Raw genomic sequence first — 17,169 nt, 5'->3', positions numbered from 1 at the left:
AATGATTTAACTATAACCGAAAATTGCGCCGTGGAAGCTGGTTGGCGATTCAAGCTGCTTGACATGGAATGGTCAAATACATAGTGAACAGACTTATACGCCGTACTAGACGGACGAGATTGAAATACGAGCAAGACTGGACCATAGCAAAAACGCAACAAACTTGAGAGATGAGAAAGAAGAACATGACAACGCACTCAGATGGATGGCTCATTTGGTCTCGACCAGAACGATCTCCTCAAAACAACAAGGCAACAGCAAGGCAAACGGCTGAAGGGTGTGCCATACAGTTCACAGTCGGATTTAGTAAACATGTACCTAGAAGTCTAGAACTAGGAATTCTTAAAATTCAAGGATGCCAGAAAGTCTGAATTGATAGAATGGGAAACCATGTTGCAATGATAGAGGCATGGACTTGAGTTCGCTTGTCTAAGACTAGAATATCAAACCGGACTGCCACAAACATTGCGCATATAGATTAGAAGAAAAAAGATCTACAATCGACTTACAGAAAGTATCTCAGCCGCCCTGTTAAATTAGAAAAAGGCAAAGGAGGGCAAAACGCCCGGAAAAAAAGGAACCCCTCACAAGGCAACCCCGAGGCAGAAGTTTCGGTCGCCCGATCATAGTTAGACTCGATCAAGTCGAGGGTGTGTCAAAGTGCAGTGTACTGAGGCTGCCTTGAATTTACCCTCCCATACATATTCATGGTGTAACCTCAGTTCTGACAACGGCTAGTTGCCTGATCACAATCGTTATTCTGTACCGCCCATCGGGCTCATACTCGAGGATGCTTGACAGGTCACACGGCCACGAGGTGGTTAAATGTTGGACCGAAGAGACGAGTATAGTAAAGTGTGTTGTTGTGCGCTGTAAAAGAACCTGGTATTCATACTCGAGCTTCTAGTCGAACATCCAGTTATATGAAACAAAGTGAAACTCAACGGCACTTGACCTTTTTTTCACTTTCGCCTCGTTTTATTGTATTAGTCTCGACGTATGAGAAGCCTTGTAAGCCATCCACCAGCATGAACCTACGCCGCAAAACCACGTATAGCACAGGTCACTCCACCTACATTCTATATGCATCGCATATTTCTATGCTCGACATCGTCTGCACTTTGCATCTTCTATTGTACCTTGGCGTGTTTGGGCAACAGAACAGTTGGCACTAGTATCATCGTGCATAAAACACAAGCGAACAAGGAAGGGCTGTAGAGCGACGCTGCAACTTGCCACCGTGTGCATTTTGTATTGAACGATCCTACAATCGTCACTAGATATTACGTGGTGAGGAACTCCTTCACTGAAAATGCATTTCATGCGGGATCAGTCCTGATATCAGGATATGTACCAATTGGAGTAGAGGTGAGATATGCATACTCTACAACTGATGTGCTAGGACTGTTTCTTTTCCTAGACATGCACATCATCCAGCTTACGACAATTGCTTGCATACCCGACTTTCCCGTAAAGCTATAAACTATCTACTGCACCAACCAAGAAGCTCCTGGTTATTCTCAGTTACAAGCTTCTTGACACAAAGATTCCTCGATATGTCCAACCTTGACCCTGTCCTTCAGTCAGCCTTTGTCCGCCCTTCGCCCTGGTACTGTACTTGTAAGACCACTGCCATAAACTGATTCCACGCTGCATTCCTAGATTGTGGCCAGCATGTTGTGCTATGTTCTTTTCACAAAGTAGTAGTACAGCGCAGCCCCGGGCATATCCCATCAACGAACGTTAACGCCCAACATGTTCGTGGATATCTCGAGTCAGAGCTTTGGTGTATCTGAGGCAATTATCTGATTTAACAATCCTCCCGAAGAAATCGATGCAGGGTCCTCTCACGCCTTGATAATTGTTACGCAACGTAAAGATCTCCGGATCATCGTCCGTTGGCCGCGAATAGCTCACTCACCGAACGCGGAGTAACACTCCTCGTAGACTTTGAGTTGCACCATAGGAGTGTCGGGAGATCAGCACATCTTGGAAACGGCGATCGCCTTGCTTGCATTTTTCGACGCGCGCAGGCAGAACAGGCTGTCGGTGCCGAGTCACAGATCGGCTTGAGTCAGCCTCTCGGCAACGTGCCTCATCGTTCGGTGGCCATATCGAGACAAGATGCGGCAGCACGGAATGATTCTCGTTCGAGAAGGCTTGATTTGAGTCGTGGATTTTGCCGACATGTCAATGTAAGCCAGCAGTCTGGCCGCATCAACCAAGCGTTGTTTGACGTTGGACAGTATCTAAACAAAGAAAAGAAAGGCAACTCAATCATATACCGAACACACTAGACTGTCTCGGCTGGTTTTTATGGTCTAGCTTGACCATAGCCATGATGCCATCTCGAATGTAGCTGGACTGCAGTAAGTGGCTGTTCGTAATGGAGGTATGCAGGCGAACCACTTCAATCCGTTAAGATGCGGCCACGATAGGGTTCGCGACTTGGACTGGCTATACTTGATATTTTATTCCGTTGTACAAGACTGAATTTTGTAATCAGGCGAATTGATCATTGCCGCGTCACTTCAGAGTCCTCAAGCTGATACGTATTTCCGTACAATGTCTCTTAGAGTTCAAATAGACCTCGAGTCGCCCACTTGGTCTCATTGACAGACATAGACACCATCCACCATTCAACTCTCCAAGACAACTCCATAAGTCCGCATATCAACAAGTGCAATAAGCTTGCTCAAAGAAAAGCTCGGCACACTTGTCTCAGTACGGCTGTGCCCCCTCTTTACCTTCAAGCTTGCATTCACCCTCCCTCTTTCTATTAGGACGCACCCTTTAGCATTTCGGCAGCCTCACTTTTCTATAGCACAAGTGGTAGAGATAGGAGTCTTCGACTGCCCTAGAGTTGTGCCCATACAAGCTCTCCGTTACCGTTCGTATATATCAGAGCCCCATCTTCCCCTTCTCGGTGATTTCAATCCCTCATTGGAATTTGCAAATCACCAACTCAAAGCCAATCACAATATGGCCAGTCTTCATCCCTCCAGGGCCATGCCTTGTGATATCACACCACAACTGCATCAGCAGCTTCAAGTCTCACAGTCTGGACGTTCTATGCCTCAGAGCAATGGCATCTCTGCAAGACCCCCGGCATATATGCCTGTCAACACACAGCCCTATCACCATCCCCCACTCCCCCCCGCGGACCTGCATGGCTCCCCAGATATTCAAATTTCCCAAAGTAGAATTCCTCAAAGATACAGGGCTCTCCGCCTTGAAAAGGCATCCAGTGGTTCCTCCTGGGAGAAGACCACCGTCTCTGAAAAGCCCATGTCTCAATCTATGATTCGAGATAGAATTGATTGGCTTCAGAAGAACACAATTTCCGTTACGAAAAAGAAGCAGGAAAAGAATGAAGCCATTCAGAGCCAAATCGACAAGGTTCAAGCTGACCTGACCAGAGAAGACCATGATGTTCGGTTCTACTATAAACTGGCTCAGCTTGAATCTGAATGGCGGGCGGCAGATGATCGCCGACGAGGAGATGACAGAAGTGAGCAGAGCTCCAGAAGGCATAGAAGCCATTCGAAGAGAAACAAGATTCCCAAGTTGGAGAGAGTAGCAGTCGTTGCGTACTTCGTGAGCACGCCTGCTGCTGATCGACATGGCTCCAGACCTCATGGTACGAATATGCTCCCAAAACAGCCGAAGCAAGCCCAGTATTCGCAAGCTCCCCAGAAAAATGCGGAAGGTTTGCCTCCTGTTACTCTCGTCTCGACTTTCCCTCGTTCTGTTCCTTCAAATGCCCACGGACTGGCCCCCCCAATGACCGATTCAAGGCCAAAACATCAGCCCAAACCTATCATCACTCAACAGGCTACTGTGCCCCAAGCCCTTAAAGTCCCTCAAGCCCAGCCACCTTATCAAGATGCCTTGAACATGCCAAAGCAGGGTGGCATGGCGTCAGCAAGTCATAATGTGGTGATGCTTCAGACTGTGAAACCCGCAGGACCAGCACCAGCGCAGGTTTCTGTTGGACAACCGCCGAAGCTGCCTCCGATTCAACTCCCGCTTCGCCCACCTCAGGTTCCAAGACCTCTATCAGTACCAAAAGCTCCGCCGGCAATGCCACCAGCAGGCCCAGGTGCACTAAAAGGAGTCAGCGATGCAGGCAGACAGCCATCTGCACCAAAGATAGCAATAGTAGAGTCGAAGCCAAATGTCAGAGATAACATCAAGATTTATCATGTCTCAGACCAGAGCTCCTCGTCATCCGACAACGGTTGGTCGGAAGATGAGAGTGAAGGCACAACACCGTCATCTATCAGTTCAGACCACAGCTTGCGGCAGCGAGGTCGAGGACGAAGTCCCAAACGCACACATGCAGACCATCACAGAAATGTGATCATCCAAGATTCCCGTCAATATGATGAACGTGATAAACCCACACAACGACAACGTGTGAGATTCAATTCCCCAGACTACCTTTACCGAGGAGAAAGTCGCGCGCCAAGGGAAAAACACCACTCCCGATCACGGGCAGATGAGCCATGGAGAGCAAAGCCACCACGTATCATCCAGGTACCAAGACACAGCGTCCGTCATGTGCCTGGTCTTGCAACTCGACGTGACACTTCCAATAACAGATACAGCATTGGCGAGAGACCACCAGAGCATGCAAGATTGAACGACTCTCATCATGAACATGACATCCGAAGAGACAATGACCGTTTCAAGCATCTCCAAGAAGATGCTTGGCGGCGACAGGATTTTAGGGAGAGGCGGGATGATGGAAGAGAAGACGGCGATGAGTATGAGGGATCAGATTCTCGTTGGACTGAGCAGCAAGCTCGAGACTACATGCATCAAAGGGAACCACGTCGTTCATATCGGTATCATGGATGATGTTGAACCAAGAGAGGATACAAAGAATGATGCGATTGAGAGTAAGGGACTTTATTTCATTTTGGCTCGAATTGTTTTTTTTCGTCGCCTTTCTTGAACAGGCTGGAATTTCTTTACACTTTTCAGGGCGGTGCAGTTCTAAGGTCATTACGGGATATTAAATGAATGAATTTAATATAGCACTCATCAAAGAAACAATTGTCAACGAATGTAACGACATTGACTTTATTGCTGTGTCCAAATGGTTGAATTGTACTGATATGGGCCCCATGGTAGAGATAGTAGACGGTCCAAAAAGTAATTAAAAACACGTGACCAAGTGTCGTCGTTAGTGGGAAGGGTCGCGCTTCGAGCGCGTCAGTGCGGGCGCACTATTGAGTGAAACTTCATGTGTGGTAGTACTTGACTTGTTCTCACTCCTAGACGCGTTCAACCAGTAGTCTACCTGGGTACCTATCCGTACCTGCCTCTAAACATGCCAGGGTCGTGGGGTAGTCACTGATGGTTTTGTCTTCGTCTAATTGAGCCTCGAGTCAATTTGTTCACAACTTCCATACCTTTTTCTAATTTCTCAAATCCTCTTTCCTTACCTATCGAGTCTAAATTTCTATTCCTTCCCATCGCCACACAACGGCAGTTTATGACGGCTGGTATCAACAGCCTCGCCATTCGTTCCTCGCCGACACGGGCAATTCTTCTTCGACGAGCTTTGCAACAACAGCTGCCACTGAAACTTCAGTTGCAGCAGCGGGTTCAGGTGCATTCAGGCGGTCCGATTTGTCCACCAAATTTCGAGACAATGTTGCAACGGGCAAGCAGCAAGTACGAGGCCAACGCTCCTCCCCCCCAAAAGAGCCAGGCGAAAGGCGGGCCTTTCCTTCCTTCCAGTAGCCCAACACACAATGCCGATATTAGACAACGACTAAAGAAGCCAAACGCCCCTGCTGTGTCGGCGAGGATGATGCCGCCCTTCTCCAAACCCCTCGAGAACCGATCATCCAACATGAACCAAGCCTCGAGTAACAACAAACCCCCAGCCGGCTTAGATAGGGGATCTCTGGCTACACTCTGTGGAGGGTCGAATTCATTCAGTGAACAAACGGATGTTGTCGACCTTACCGGCCCCGAATCTCAATCCAAAGCACAAGTTGCAGTCTTCTTTAACGAAAGTGATTTTAGTGACGACGACCTTTTGGATCTCGATTTCAAAGCTCCGTCGGCCCTACCACCTCTTCCCCCAGCTGTTAGCACTCCCACGAAAAGCATTCCCAACGAGAGAATGCCACCGCCGACATCGACGCAGACGGACAGGACTATTCCTTGGTCCTCGTCACCCCCTTCACACTTCCTGCCACCTGCACGAAACACATCCGCGGCTCCGACAATGGCCAATATATCAATGAAACGTGATTCATCAGGCGACCAAAACGACATTGATGTCCCGGCACACAAGAAGGCCAAGAAGCGTGTACTGCCTCAAAGCTTCAAACAGGAGGAGCCTGATGACGATGATGACAACCATGCTTCTGTCACTCAGACACCAAACAACAAGCGGAAAGATTTCCTGAATCCTACTGCCAGCGCCGTCAAGGAACAGAAGAAGCAATTCAGAAACCAGCGCCAACAAGAGCAGCCCGCAGCCAACACGGACTTGCCTATGGGCGAGATTCAAGAAGTCACTACATCTCACGCCAAAGGTAACTTTGCTGTGTCTCTGAGTGAAGAGCAAAGACATGTCTTGGATCTGGTTGTAAACAAGAACCAGAGTGTTTTCTTTACTGGTGCAGCCGGAACCGGCAAGTCTGTCTTGATGCGAGCCATCATCAAGGAGTTGAAGAAGAAGTATGCAAAAGATCCTGAACGTGTTGCGGTTACAGCTTCCACTGGACTTGCCGCATGTAATATCGGAGGCATCACTCTGCACAGCTTCTCGGGCATTGGCCTTGGCAAAGAGGACGCTCCAACGTTGATCAAGAAGATTCGACGAAATCCAAAGGCCAAAAACCGTTGGCTGAGAACCAAATGCCTCGTCCTTGATGAAATTTCTATGGTTGACGGCGACCTGTTTGACAAGCTGTCACAAATTGGAAGAACAATTCGCAACAACGGGAGGCCGTGGGGCGGCATCCAGCTCATTATCACTGGCGACTTCTTCCAGCTTCCACCCGTACCGGACCATGGAGCCAAGAGGGAAACCAAGTTCGCTTTTGATGCCTCTACTTGGACCACTTCGATAGACCATACTATTGGACTTACCCAGGTGTTTCGTCAAAGAGATCCCGTATTTGCCAACATGCTCAATGAGATGCGTCTCGGCCGTATCACTGAGGACACTGTTCGGGCCTTCAAAAGCCTGGAACGACCACTCCAATTCAACGACGGCCTGGGGACGGCCGAGTTGTTCTCGACCCGAAATGAGGTTGAAGGTTCAAATGAAAAACGCCTACGAGAGCTTCCTGGCAAAATCATGCGGTATGAGGCTCAAGATACTGGCAAAGAAGAAGTTCGAGATAAACTGCTGGTAAACATGATGGCGCCCAAGGTTATTGACCTAAAGGTGAACGCTCAAGTTATGTTGATCAAGAACCTTGATGAATCACTGGTCAACGGATCCCTGGGTAAAGTCATTGGCTTTTCGGATGAGAAGACGTTTGACATGTCCGCGCCCGATGATGAGTTTGACGAGAATGACCCAACAGCCAAAGCCCGAAAGAAGTTACTCAAGTCGTTCAAACATGAATCAGAGCCAAGTGCGGGCGGTCTCAAATTCCCCGTGGTTCAGTTCATGGCAGGAGACGGCACATCGCGTGTGATCCTCTGCCAACCCGAAGAATGGAAAGTCGAATTGCCTAACGGCGAGGTTCAAGCCAAACGCACCCAGCTCCCTCTGATCCTGGCTTGGGCACTTTCCATTCACAAAGCCCAAGGTCAAACCCTGGAGCGAGTAAAGGTCAATTTGGGACGCGTATTCGAGAAAGGCCAGGCCTACGTTGCTCTCAGTCGAGCTACTACTCAGGATGGTCTGCAGGTTTTGGGTTTCCAAAAGTCCAAGGTCATGGCTCATCCTCGGGTCATAGACTTCTATAACAAACTCTACAGTGCAGAGGAAGCGCTTGGAAAGCCGAAAGCCCAATCTATCAGCGACTTTGTTTCCAATCGCATTGGGTCTGCACCTTCCAAGGCCCCGGCGCCCAAGAAACCAGCACGACAGGTGGTGGATCTAGACGATGAAGAGGAGGCGATGGCTGCATATGGGAACTGAACTGTTCATCACTGAGTTTTCTTCACATGTTGATTGTTTACTGCATACGTATACAGCTGTATGATACAGGGGGCGCAGCTTATGATAGAGATAAAGGCCGGGAATGCACGAGGGTCGACTTGGTTGGGATGAACCAGGCAAGAATCAGTAGATATGGGGTTGTTCCCTATTTATATTTAGACATTGCGAATTATGACAATACCAAATGATGAACAACTACTTTATTCTAAAATTTACTGGCCGAACTATTGTCTTTTCTTTGCTATCTTATTATCGACAGCTTTGGGCACAACTCTTTTCGGATATCATGACAGAACTATGGCAAGTGTTTCTCCCATACATTCGTGTTTAATTACTACCACGGTCTGCAAGCTCCAGCATTAGCCCTCAAATGTCTAATTCAGCCATTGCACTTTACGCTTTTAGCTCAAGGGTGGTTAGAAAGTGACGCAGACCGAGCGAACAGACCATCATATTCTTATCGATAAGAAAGTTGGCAACTTCGTTCCCACGCGAACTTCTCAACCTTGCCCCATGTACAGATGGAAGTTCTCCCACCAAGACAAAACACCCCATCACACAAGATCGCAATCCCGAAATCAGACCGAAAACCTCGCCGCAACCCTCCCCTCGCATACGGCTCAGACATTGCAGAGTCTGAGCTTCACGGCTGCATTGTTAGAGTATTGCACGACTCCGTTGTGAAGAAGCCTTAGTGTCGACCTCCCCTCGTTTTGCCCCATCCCGCCGCTTCGAAACTCCATCCGTCATCAGTTGTCAGGCCGATACCTCAACCACCCGTTCGCCTTATCTTGACTGCGACACACAAGACATAATTTCATATCCGCTTTAGAAGCAATACACATCCGCAGACGCGACGCTGCGCAGTTGAGGCCCTTTTTTCGATCCCAATCAAGACTTTCATGATATTGAGGGAGTGACGATCTTCTCCATACAAACTTTCGCGCCGACGATTAAAACTTTCGAACGGCCATTCAAATTCTACGGACAAGCCCTCAACATGGCAAATCAATTTATAGGCCTGCATATGCGAGTGGTTATGAGAGATCCTCCGGGGAACGTGTTCACAGGAACAGTCGTGGACGTGCAGGCAGGCAGTGGTTTGACCTTGACTAACGGTACGTCGAAACTACGCCGCAGAGGAACACCACTAATATTCCGAGTTGCAGTATTCCTGGCAAACACCAAGCAATGGTTCCCAACTATACAAATCCCCGCATCTAATATTGCTGATCTATCCGAGATCAAGAACAAAGCACCAGCAGCGTATTCGCCCGCCCCTGTCGAACCTATCGTCACTGCACCTACTTTGACACAACCGCCTGCGCAGCCTGCCTTTGTAGACCCGGCCATTCTCAGCTTGGGACGACCGCCAGCGCCAGCGACGACTTTGGGATCCGATACAAGGGCTCTGGCACAGGAGAGCGAAAGAACAGAATTGCCGGGCATTCCCGTGAATGCTGCAGCTTCTACACCTGGGCGACCTACTCCCGACCACGATTTGTCAGGCTCTATTAAGAATTTGTCTATTGGTGAAACATTGGTGGAAACTGGCAATGGTGACCTACCTGAGGGCCATGCAACCCGATCCGCTAAGAAAAAGAATACCAATCGTCGCTCACGCCAGACTAAACAAGGGAAGAGTCAGCGTGTGGAAGAAGACGGTCTGGCTGCGGAAGGCTCGCCTGCTAGCGGGCGAGGCAAGGGGTGGAGGCAGACACCCATCTTACAGAGCACATCTTCCTTTCAGCCATTTCAATTCTTGAAAAAGAGTGCCAAGGGGCGTAAGGGTACACTCGAAAATGGTTGGGCATCTGAGGATGTCACAGAGGAGATGGGTGATTTCGACTTTGAAAACAATCTGGCGAAATTCGACAAAGCCACCATTTTTGACCAAATGAGAAGGGAGGATCAGGTCGATGACGCGAGCCGCTTAGTAGCTCACAACCGCAAGCCAAAGCCTGGTACGGCTGGCGGCAAGAATTTGCATTACACAGAAAATGTGCTGGATCTGCCCCCGACCACTAAGAAGGACGCCTATTCGTGGAATAGTGAGGCAGATGATGGGCTGAATGGGGCAGAGAGGCTCTCGGGAAGGGACGTCCGAAGCAGCCAAAGTAATCGGAGAGCTGACAGCAAATCGGGCCCTTCACGGAGATCACAATCACGCAAAGCAAGCGCTGTTGCGACATCTGGCGGTCTTCCGTTGACCCGCGTCAACTCTGGCGTACGTGCAAGCCATTTGTCTCGCTTGTCTATTTCTCGACCAGAGTCCCGCAGTACTAACAGCAGGCAGCAAGGTCACCCGCCCGGCCTATACCTGGTCCCTTCGCATAAGCGTCTTGAAACCGTTTCTGCCTTGCAGATGCTAAACCTCGAAAACATTGCTGCAAATGAGGTTGGACTGACAGAGCAGCTAATGGCTGAGAATGGAGGACGAGGCATCGCCGAGGTGACATTTAGGGCCTTGACAGATCCTGCTATCAAGGTGCGGTTCGGACTTGCTGGTGCTAATCCGTCCTCCAGCGCTACATTAAGCAGCCCAGTAGTGGTGATCCTAGCAGGGAACAACAAATCAGGCATGCGAGCAATTGCTGCCGCGCGTCATCTCCGAAACAAGAATGTCAACATGCTTGTGTGTCTGGTGGGTATTGAACGAGAAAAGGACCTGCTCGAGGACCTACGACAACAGATTCAACTATATCGAGCTTTTGGCGGCAAGATTCTCAGCAAAGTCGATCTTTTCGAGCACCTACGTAAGGCGTCATCATCAGGATCGCCCGTATCAGTGGGCCTTATTGTTGATGCTCTTCTGGGCTTGACCATTTCATTTGAGGAACTGCGGACTGGTGACCAGGCTGCTGTATACGAGTTGATGGAATGGGCGAACCGCAACGAAGCCTTCGTACTTTCAGTCGATGTCCCGACGGGCATCGACCCTACTTCTGGAAAAGTAGCAGTGATTGATGGCAGCCAACTGTTTGTCAAGCCACGATATGTTGTTGCCATGGGAGCTCCCAAGCGGGGTCTGCTCGAGGCTGTGACGCCTCCAGATGAGGACGACCCTCAAAACATGAACAACACTGCGCACGACGACGATTGGCGTCTCTTCATTGCGGATATCGGCCTAGGTAGTGCTGTGTGGAGGAAAGCTGGAACCAAGATTCGACGAGGCATTGACTTTGATGAGAAGTGGGTACTCGAGATGAAGTATTCAGATGGCCAGCATGATGAAACCGACGACGAAGAGTAGCACTAGGCGCAAAAGCAGCGGAAACAAAAAGCTGGGGGATTGATTTATCACATGGTGAGGGAAAATGGTCTGATGGTTTTCTCGAAAATAAAAGGCGTTGGGTGGGACTAGTTATTCTGGCGCGAAAGGAAGGGTGCATATATTATAGTTGCATTGAGGTCACTCGACACTGAATACCCAGGAGTTTGGTCGAAATGTGTATTTCGATTTTATTTATTTTTCGAAAGAATAGATTATTGGCTGATGATAGATTATATACAAGAGATATAAGTTAATCAAAGATTATATAAACAAAAACAAAAACAAAAAAGAGCTAAGTTCGCCAAGTCTGGAGAAGTTTGTGCAGAGGCCAGGTCCCGGGAAACGTTAAGCTTTGCCAAGCCGTTTGTGATTTTCGTGTGCATGTGCAGGCTTGGCACTTTATAAAGCTTGATTCGATTTGTGCCAGCTGTTATATGACGTGAGAAAATGGCTACGATGTCTGACAAGCAGGTTTAATGGGACTTGGATTTAATTAGGAGTTCCGCATATGGCTCATTCTGCGAGTAACGTACGATTTTACTTTTGTGGTATCTCGATGGATTGTTATAGATGCATCAAGAGTTGTTTCTTGAGAGTCCATAATTTATAGTCATTCTATCATCCGCTAATTACTTGGTCGTCATAGAAGACTGTTCGCCTATCCTTTCCACCCCGAGCAGTTTTGTTGTCAGTGTAGAGTTGGATATTAAGGTCAAGTTGAAGGGTCAGATCTATCCACAAGGCTTTGTCAACCGATCGGTAATGTTCGCAACTGTATGGACTTCTTGTTGTATGGACTGCTAGTAGGTTAATTTTGTGGAAAGGCTGCAAGATGTGTTTTATGGATGGATGCCAACCCCAGGATTGCACAGTGTGTCTTTTGGTTTGCGGCTGAGGCTGTCGAATGTGGAGCTATCCAGGATGTTTTGGTGGTCTCTCTTGTCCTGAATACCTAGATACTAAAAACAGTAATATCCGATCTCTTGGATGGAAGATGCTCGGGGCATGGGCCTAGGAAATTGGAACAACGTTTTTATGTACGTGTATAGTATATATCTTGACCAAGATGTGGTGTTTACTTGTATCTTTCATTTGTAACCGTGGCTATCATCAATAATACCCTGATTTCTGTCTGACAAGAAGCGGGGTGAAAATGTTAGTGATCATCGTTATCGTTTGAGAAATTGGGGCTATTCAGACGAAAGAGGATAAATTGAGCGCTCATCAGGGCCTCGATGATTTTTTTTGGGGGTTGGAGAGGGGTCTCTCTTTAGGTTCAATTCCCATTCCAGCCCTGTCGCTTGTCAACCCTGTCGGGCTGGACTGCCACTGTGTTCAGTAAGTACCTACCTACAGTCCACGAGTTCGGTATTGCCGTTGAACCGTCCAAAACTTTACAAGCTCCAGGTGCATCGTGGTAGGTACACCTTTGGTTCTGGGCGCGCAGCCAAAACCGATGACCCGAGAACGGTTTCGCAGATTGTTAATTGCACAACTGAATCGTCAACAACAGCCCGCGCAATGTGCAAAGAGTTACTTGTTGTTTCTTAGTTTTATGTTGATAATACGCATACTGTGATCTGCTATGGAGTGATAGATACCGCTCAAACATCTGACACTGCAAAATACCGTGATCATACAGTGCGTCGCAGCACTCAAAGAGAGGGAGATTCCTTACCCAGTCATCCATAACAAGGAGAACCCCAGAATTTTGCTCCGTCTCTCTGCGTGGTTGTTCCACAGTAAATCAACTGTAATCTCTCTACCCACGCGAACAAGAACGAACGGACCAAGAGCTTAATTCTCCTACCAAATTTCTTCTCTGTCCATGGCCCAAGCATCGGAATCAGCCTTGATTTTCTCTTTCCTTTTTCATTGTCGCTCTTCCTCCTCCTTGACCTGCAACAAGAGAGCTTAAAGCTTAGTGTGCATTGGCATCTAAAAGACTTCTTCGACTCTTCCAGATCGCCACTACATATTGCCCGATCTCCAAGAAAGCTCCTACTGCATGCCTCACGCGGAAATCGACAGTTGACGACGAGGCCAAGACTTTATTGACTATCATCGTCACTACTGAGTCTAGAATCTAGATCGATCTGCCTTTGTTTATTCATAGCACAATTAATCACTCTACTATTATATCTCGCTTCATCTCATCCCATACCACACACAGCCTATCTCTCTTTCAATCAATTCCTCTTCTATCCCCCAAGAGAAACAAACCCCGACTCGACTTGACTCCGCCCCCTTCCGTTAATAGGCAAGGGCCCGCCATAAGCAGTCACGTACCCCCTACTTTATACTGTACTGTACTGTCTATACTGTACGGATACTGCACAAGTATCTTTTATTAGATTGGAAACTAGATCAAACCAGTTCAGTCCAGTCCGCGTTAGAATCCTCCCGTTCCAGTTCCCCCACGATCACCTCCGAACCGCGCCTGAACACACTCGTTTTCCTAATCGACGACCGACGATAATTGTCATATTCAGCCGCATTCAATTCCGAGTCGACTACGAAGGATTTCTCGGTCGATATTACCGTGTCGCTTACTTCCCGAAAAGTGCCTCCCATGGCGACCATTTGAGCGACCTCGAACTTGATCCCGATCCCAACTCGCGAAACCCGTCAACTCAACTCGCGGCTGGCCGTTCAATTACATTACCTAGCTGAACAACAGGCCAGCCGCAATCATGACCGCCGCCGGCTTGATCAGCGCGACCATAACGGCGCCTCCTCCCCTTTGCACGACAACGCTTCTACCCGACAGCGGAGTTATGACATTGGGACTCGATGGCGTCCCTTCGATATTGACCGAACCCGCGATATATCAAATACCATGCCCGACTCACGATATTTTCCCTCGAGAAATCCATGTAACATATGCTGCTTCAGGCGATGAGAGTAGTCTCACTCAACATGACGCATCAGACAGCAGCGTGAAATTCTCAGACTTCCGCGATCCCTTTTACGCCTCTACCTTTCCGATCTGTTACGCCCTCGCCGCGACTACCGTTACTGCGTACATGCTCGTCATCATGCTCTTTGTTACTCCCAGATCTTTTCTCGACGGAGGAATTGTTTACCTGGGCCGAAAATCCGCTTTCACTCACAGCTCCAACAACAGCGTCACCATCGGTGGTCGGCCATGGCTACAGAAAGTCGCCGCTCTAACCGTCGCCATCTCACTAACTATCGCGTCGGCCGACACATTTAGAGTAGCCAAAAGCCAGTACACGTTGGGGATCCAGAATGCAGATCAGCTACAGGACGAAGTGATGAACAGCGTGGAACTCAAGGCCATCCGGCTCGTCTCCGATACGTTTTTATGGCTGGCCCAAGCTCAGACTCTTATCCGACTATTCCCCCGACACCGAGAAAAGATCATTATCAAATGGGTTGCGTTCGCACTCATCACTCTTGACGTTGTCTTTAGCGCTGTTACCAGCTTCAAATACTCAGACAACGGTATCAACACAACCGCGCGACCCAAGAACTTTGTCCACCCCGTCCCTGCTCTTAGTTATCTCTTCCAACTTTCTCTCGGTTTGTTGTACGCTGCATGGGTTGTCTACTTTGCGCTCATGAAGAAGCGCTACTCGTTCTATCACCCTTTCATGAAGAACATTAGCTTCGTCGCCTTCATTTCTCTTATTTCGATTCTTATCCCCGTTGTCTTCTTCATTCTCGATATCTCTCAGCCTGATTTCACTGGATGGGGAGACTACGTACGATGGGTCGGCGCTGCAGCTGCCAGTGTTGTCGTATGGGAATGGGTGGAAAGGATTGAAGCCTTGGAACGTGAGGAGAAGAAGGACGGTATTCTCGGCCGAGAGGTCTTCGACGGAGACGATACTCTCGAGATCAACGCATCTGAATTCCCGTGGCTTCGCAATCGTAAAAGCAAAAAAGGCGGCAGTTCAGGTGGTGGTAGCGATGGAGATCGACCGCAGATGTCTGCGACTTCTGCCAACGGCTGGCCGACCGTCTCTTCTATTACTAACAGATATCGCGGTCAGAACAATGGGGCATTTGTCGAAACGTTTGATCAAGCCTCAGAAAGAGGAACAGCGAGGGGCTTGCGACCTACGATATGGCCGGCTCGACCAGCGCCTGCTGCTACGCCCATTAGTCGTGCAGATACGGCCAGTGCTGCGAGTACAGTTTATGCTGTCAGATACCAGGCACCCTCAGAGACAACTTCACGAACCCCCGACCCTCTGCCACAACCGAGTGTCGTTGACCTGAGTCAGCAAAGCAGCACGCCTCCAAGCCAACAACTGAACGACGAGTCCAGCTCTTCCAATCAGGCCCCAGCCTCTCTACAAAACAGCATTGTTATGGCACCCACGTCACAACAGCATGTGGATTTAGAAGCAAACTCACCAAATTCACCAGGTCGAGGTGGCTGGCGAAATCTTACTTTTGCCAACTCGACATTTAATCGTCCAACCGAGGATACATCAACGGATGTGGCTCAACGCTCTGACGGCAATGTAGCGGTTGCGCGTGAAGGACGGGCAAACAGTTCCGGCCGATGGGATCTCAAGGGTCGCTTGGAGGACTTCGCGGCAAACCAAGCCGAGAAACTACGAGATCGCATGCGAACAACGCCCAACACTGAGAGCCTCCCCGTAACGGTCATACCGGCTCCTCCCCGAAGAGGAGCCGCGCTGCAACAGGTTTTGGAGGAGGAGGAGCTCAACACTACAGACCGGCAATCACCGCAGTCGCCAAGTAGGCGCCCCTTTGGAAACCACAACAATAGCACAATCAGTCAGAGCAGCGCGTCGAGGGATGTGTCAGGGGAAGTGTCACGTTTGGACAGGAGCCGAAGCACATCATCGGGCAGTCCAGGGGATGGGCCTATCCCGCCTAACAACCCACCACTATGGCGGGGCGTCCGTGCCAGACCGACCAACGAAGGGGATTTCTACGATGATTCTGACGGTGGTTCGTTGTCGGATAGGTCCTCATTGGATCACCCGAGACAAGACTCAGATTCGCCGGGACCTCGCCGAGCAGCCTGAACTTTTGTGTGCTGATAACTGTGCATCAAGCAAGGCGTTGCTTTCTGTTGATTTAAAAGAAACTGGTGTTAAAATGGGCATTGGGATGGTTTGTATGAATGATACCCCTGGGATGAATGCATCATTCCTCACATGTATATATATATATAACTATACGGGAGGGAATTACAAATATGACGGCCATATTAAGAGCCTTGTGTATATTGCATGGGCTTAGGCGTCAAGCAAGAATTATGGCGTTATATGGATTGAACTGGATGAGTGGATAAGCTCTTGTACTCAGAATTACTTGGCAACGACTTATATAGGATTCAATGATATGATATGGCAATTAGAAACAACAGCACCGAAACAAGACAGATCGTAATTGTTTCAGTACAACGTGACTTATATAGTAGATTTTTTTCCGAAATGAGAACTGGCAATGCATACAATAAGGACTACACAAGGGTTACATTATTGACGGCGGTCGAAAGTAGATTTCGGCATGACGTATTGGCGCATGTCAGGTGCCATGATAGTGAACATGTGCCAGAGCGAAAAACAATAGTTCTCGGTACGTTCGGATGATGAAAGTCAAAGGCGCGCATGAATTAGCAAGGATAATGTCATGGATTATGTTAGTATAAAGAAGAAGATAGCCAAGTTTGTTCTTACAAATGACCTTTCAACCCAGCAGCTCCTTGGAGATGAATATTGAAATGTAGACAAATACCCCT

General features: G+C 48.7%; 3 protein-coding genes across 3 annotated transcripts; all 3 read left to right on the top strand.

Annotated features, from left to right (window-relative positions):
* Positions 1-2,982: 2,982 nt before the first annotated feature.
* EDB82DRAFT_529172 (uncharacterized protein) lies at positions 2,983-4,863 on the top strand (the record flags this gene model as incomplete). The annotated part of the gene is made up of 1 exon (XM_025737476.1): positions 2,983-4,863. One exon carries the CDS (start codon positions 2,983-2,985, stop codon positions 4,861-4,863), a length of 1,881 nt encoding a protein of 626 aa, XP_025592333.1.
* A 4,159-nt stretch (positions 4,864-9,022) lies between these two features.
* Positions 9,023-11,709, top strand: EDB82DRAFT_512687 (YjeF N-terminal domain-containing protein). The gene has a single exon (XM_025737473.2). It carries the CDS (start codon positions 9,147-9,149, stop codon positions 11,397-11,399), a length of 2,253 nt encoding a protein of 750 aa, XP_025592331.1. The 5' UTR covers positions 9,023-9,146; the 3' UTR covers positions 11,400-11,709.
* Positions 11,710-13,687: 1,978 nt separating this feature from the next.
* Positions 13,688-16,825, top strand: EDB82DRAFT_299387 (PalH/RIM21-domain-containing protein). The gene has a single exon (XM_025737472.2). It carries the CDS (start codon positions 14,114-14,116, stop codon positions 16,448-16,450), a length of 2,337 nt encoding a protein of 778 aa, XP_025592330.1. The 5' UTR covers positions 13,688-14,113; the 3' UTR covers positions 16,451-16,825.
* Positions 16,826-17,169: the final 344 nt, after the last annotated feature.

This window comes from Fusarium venenatum (genome assembly GCF_020744135.1).
Source record: "Fusarium venenatum strain MPI-CAGE-CH-0201 chromosome Unknown EDB82scaffold_4, whole genome shotgun sequence".
NCBI lineage: Eukaryota > Fungi > Ascomycota > Sordariomycetes > Hypocreales > Nectriaceae > Fusarium > Fusarium venenatum.
This window is presented reverse-complemented; position numbering and strand designations above follow the sequence as displayed.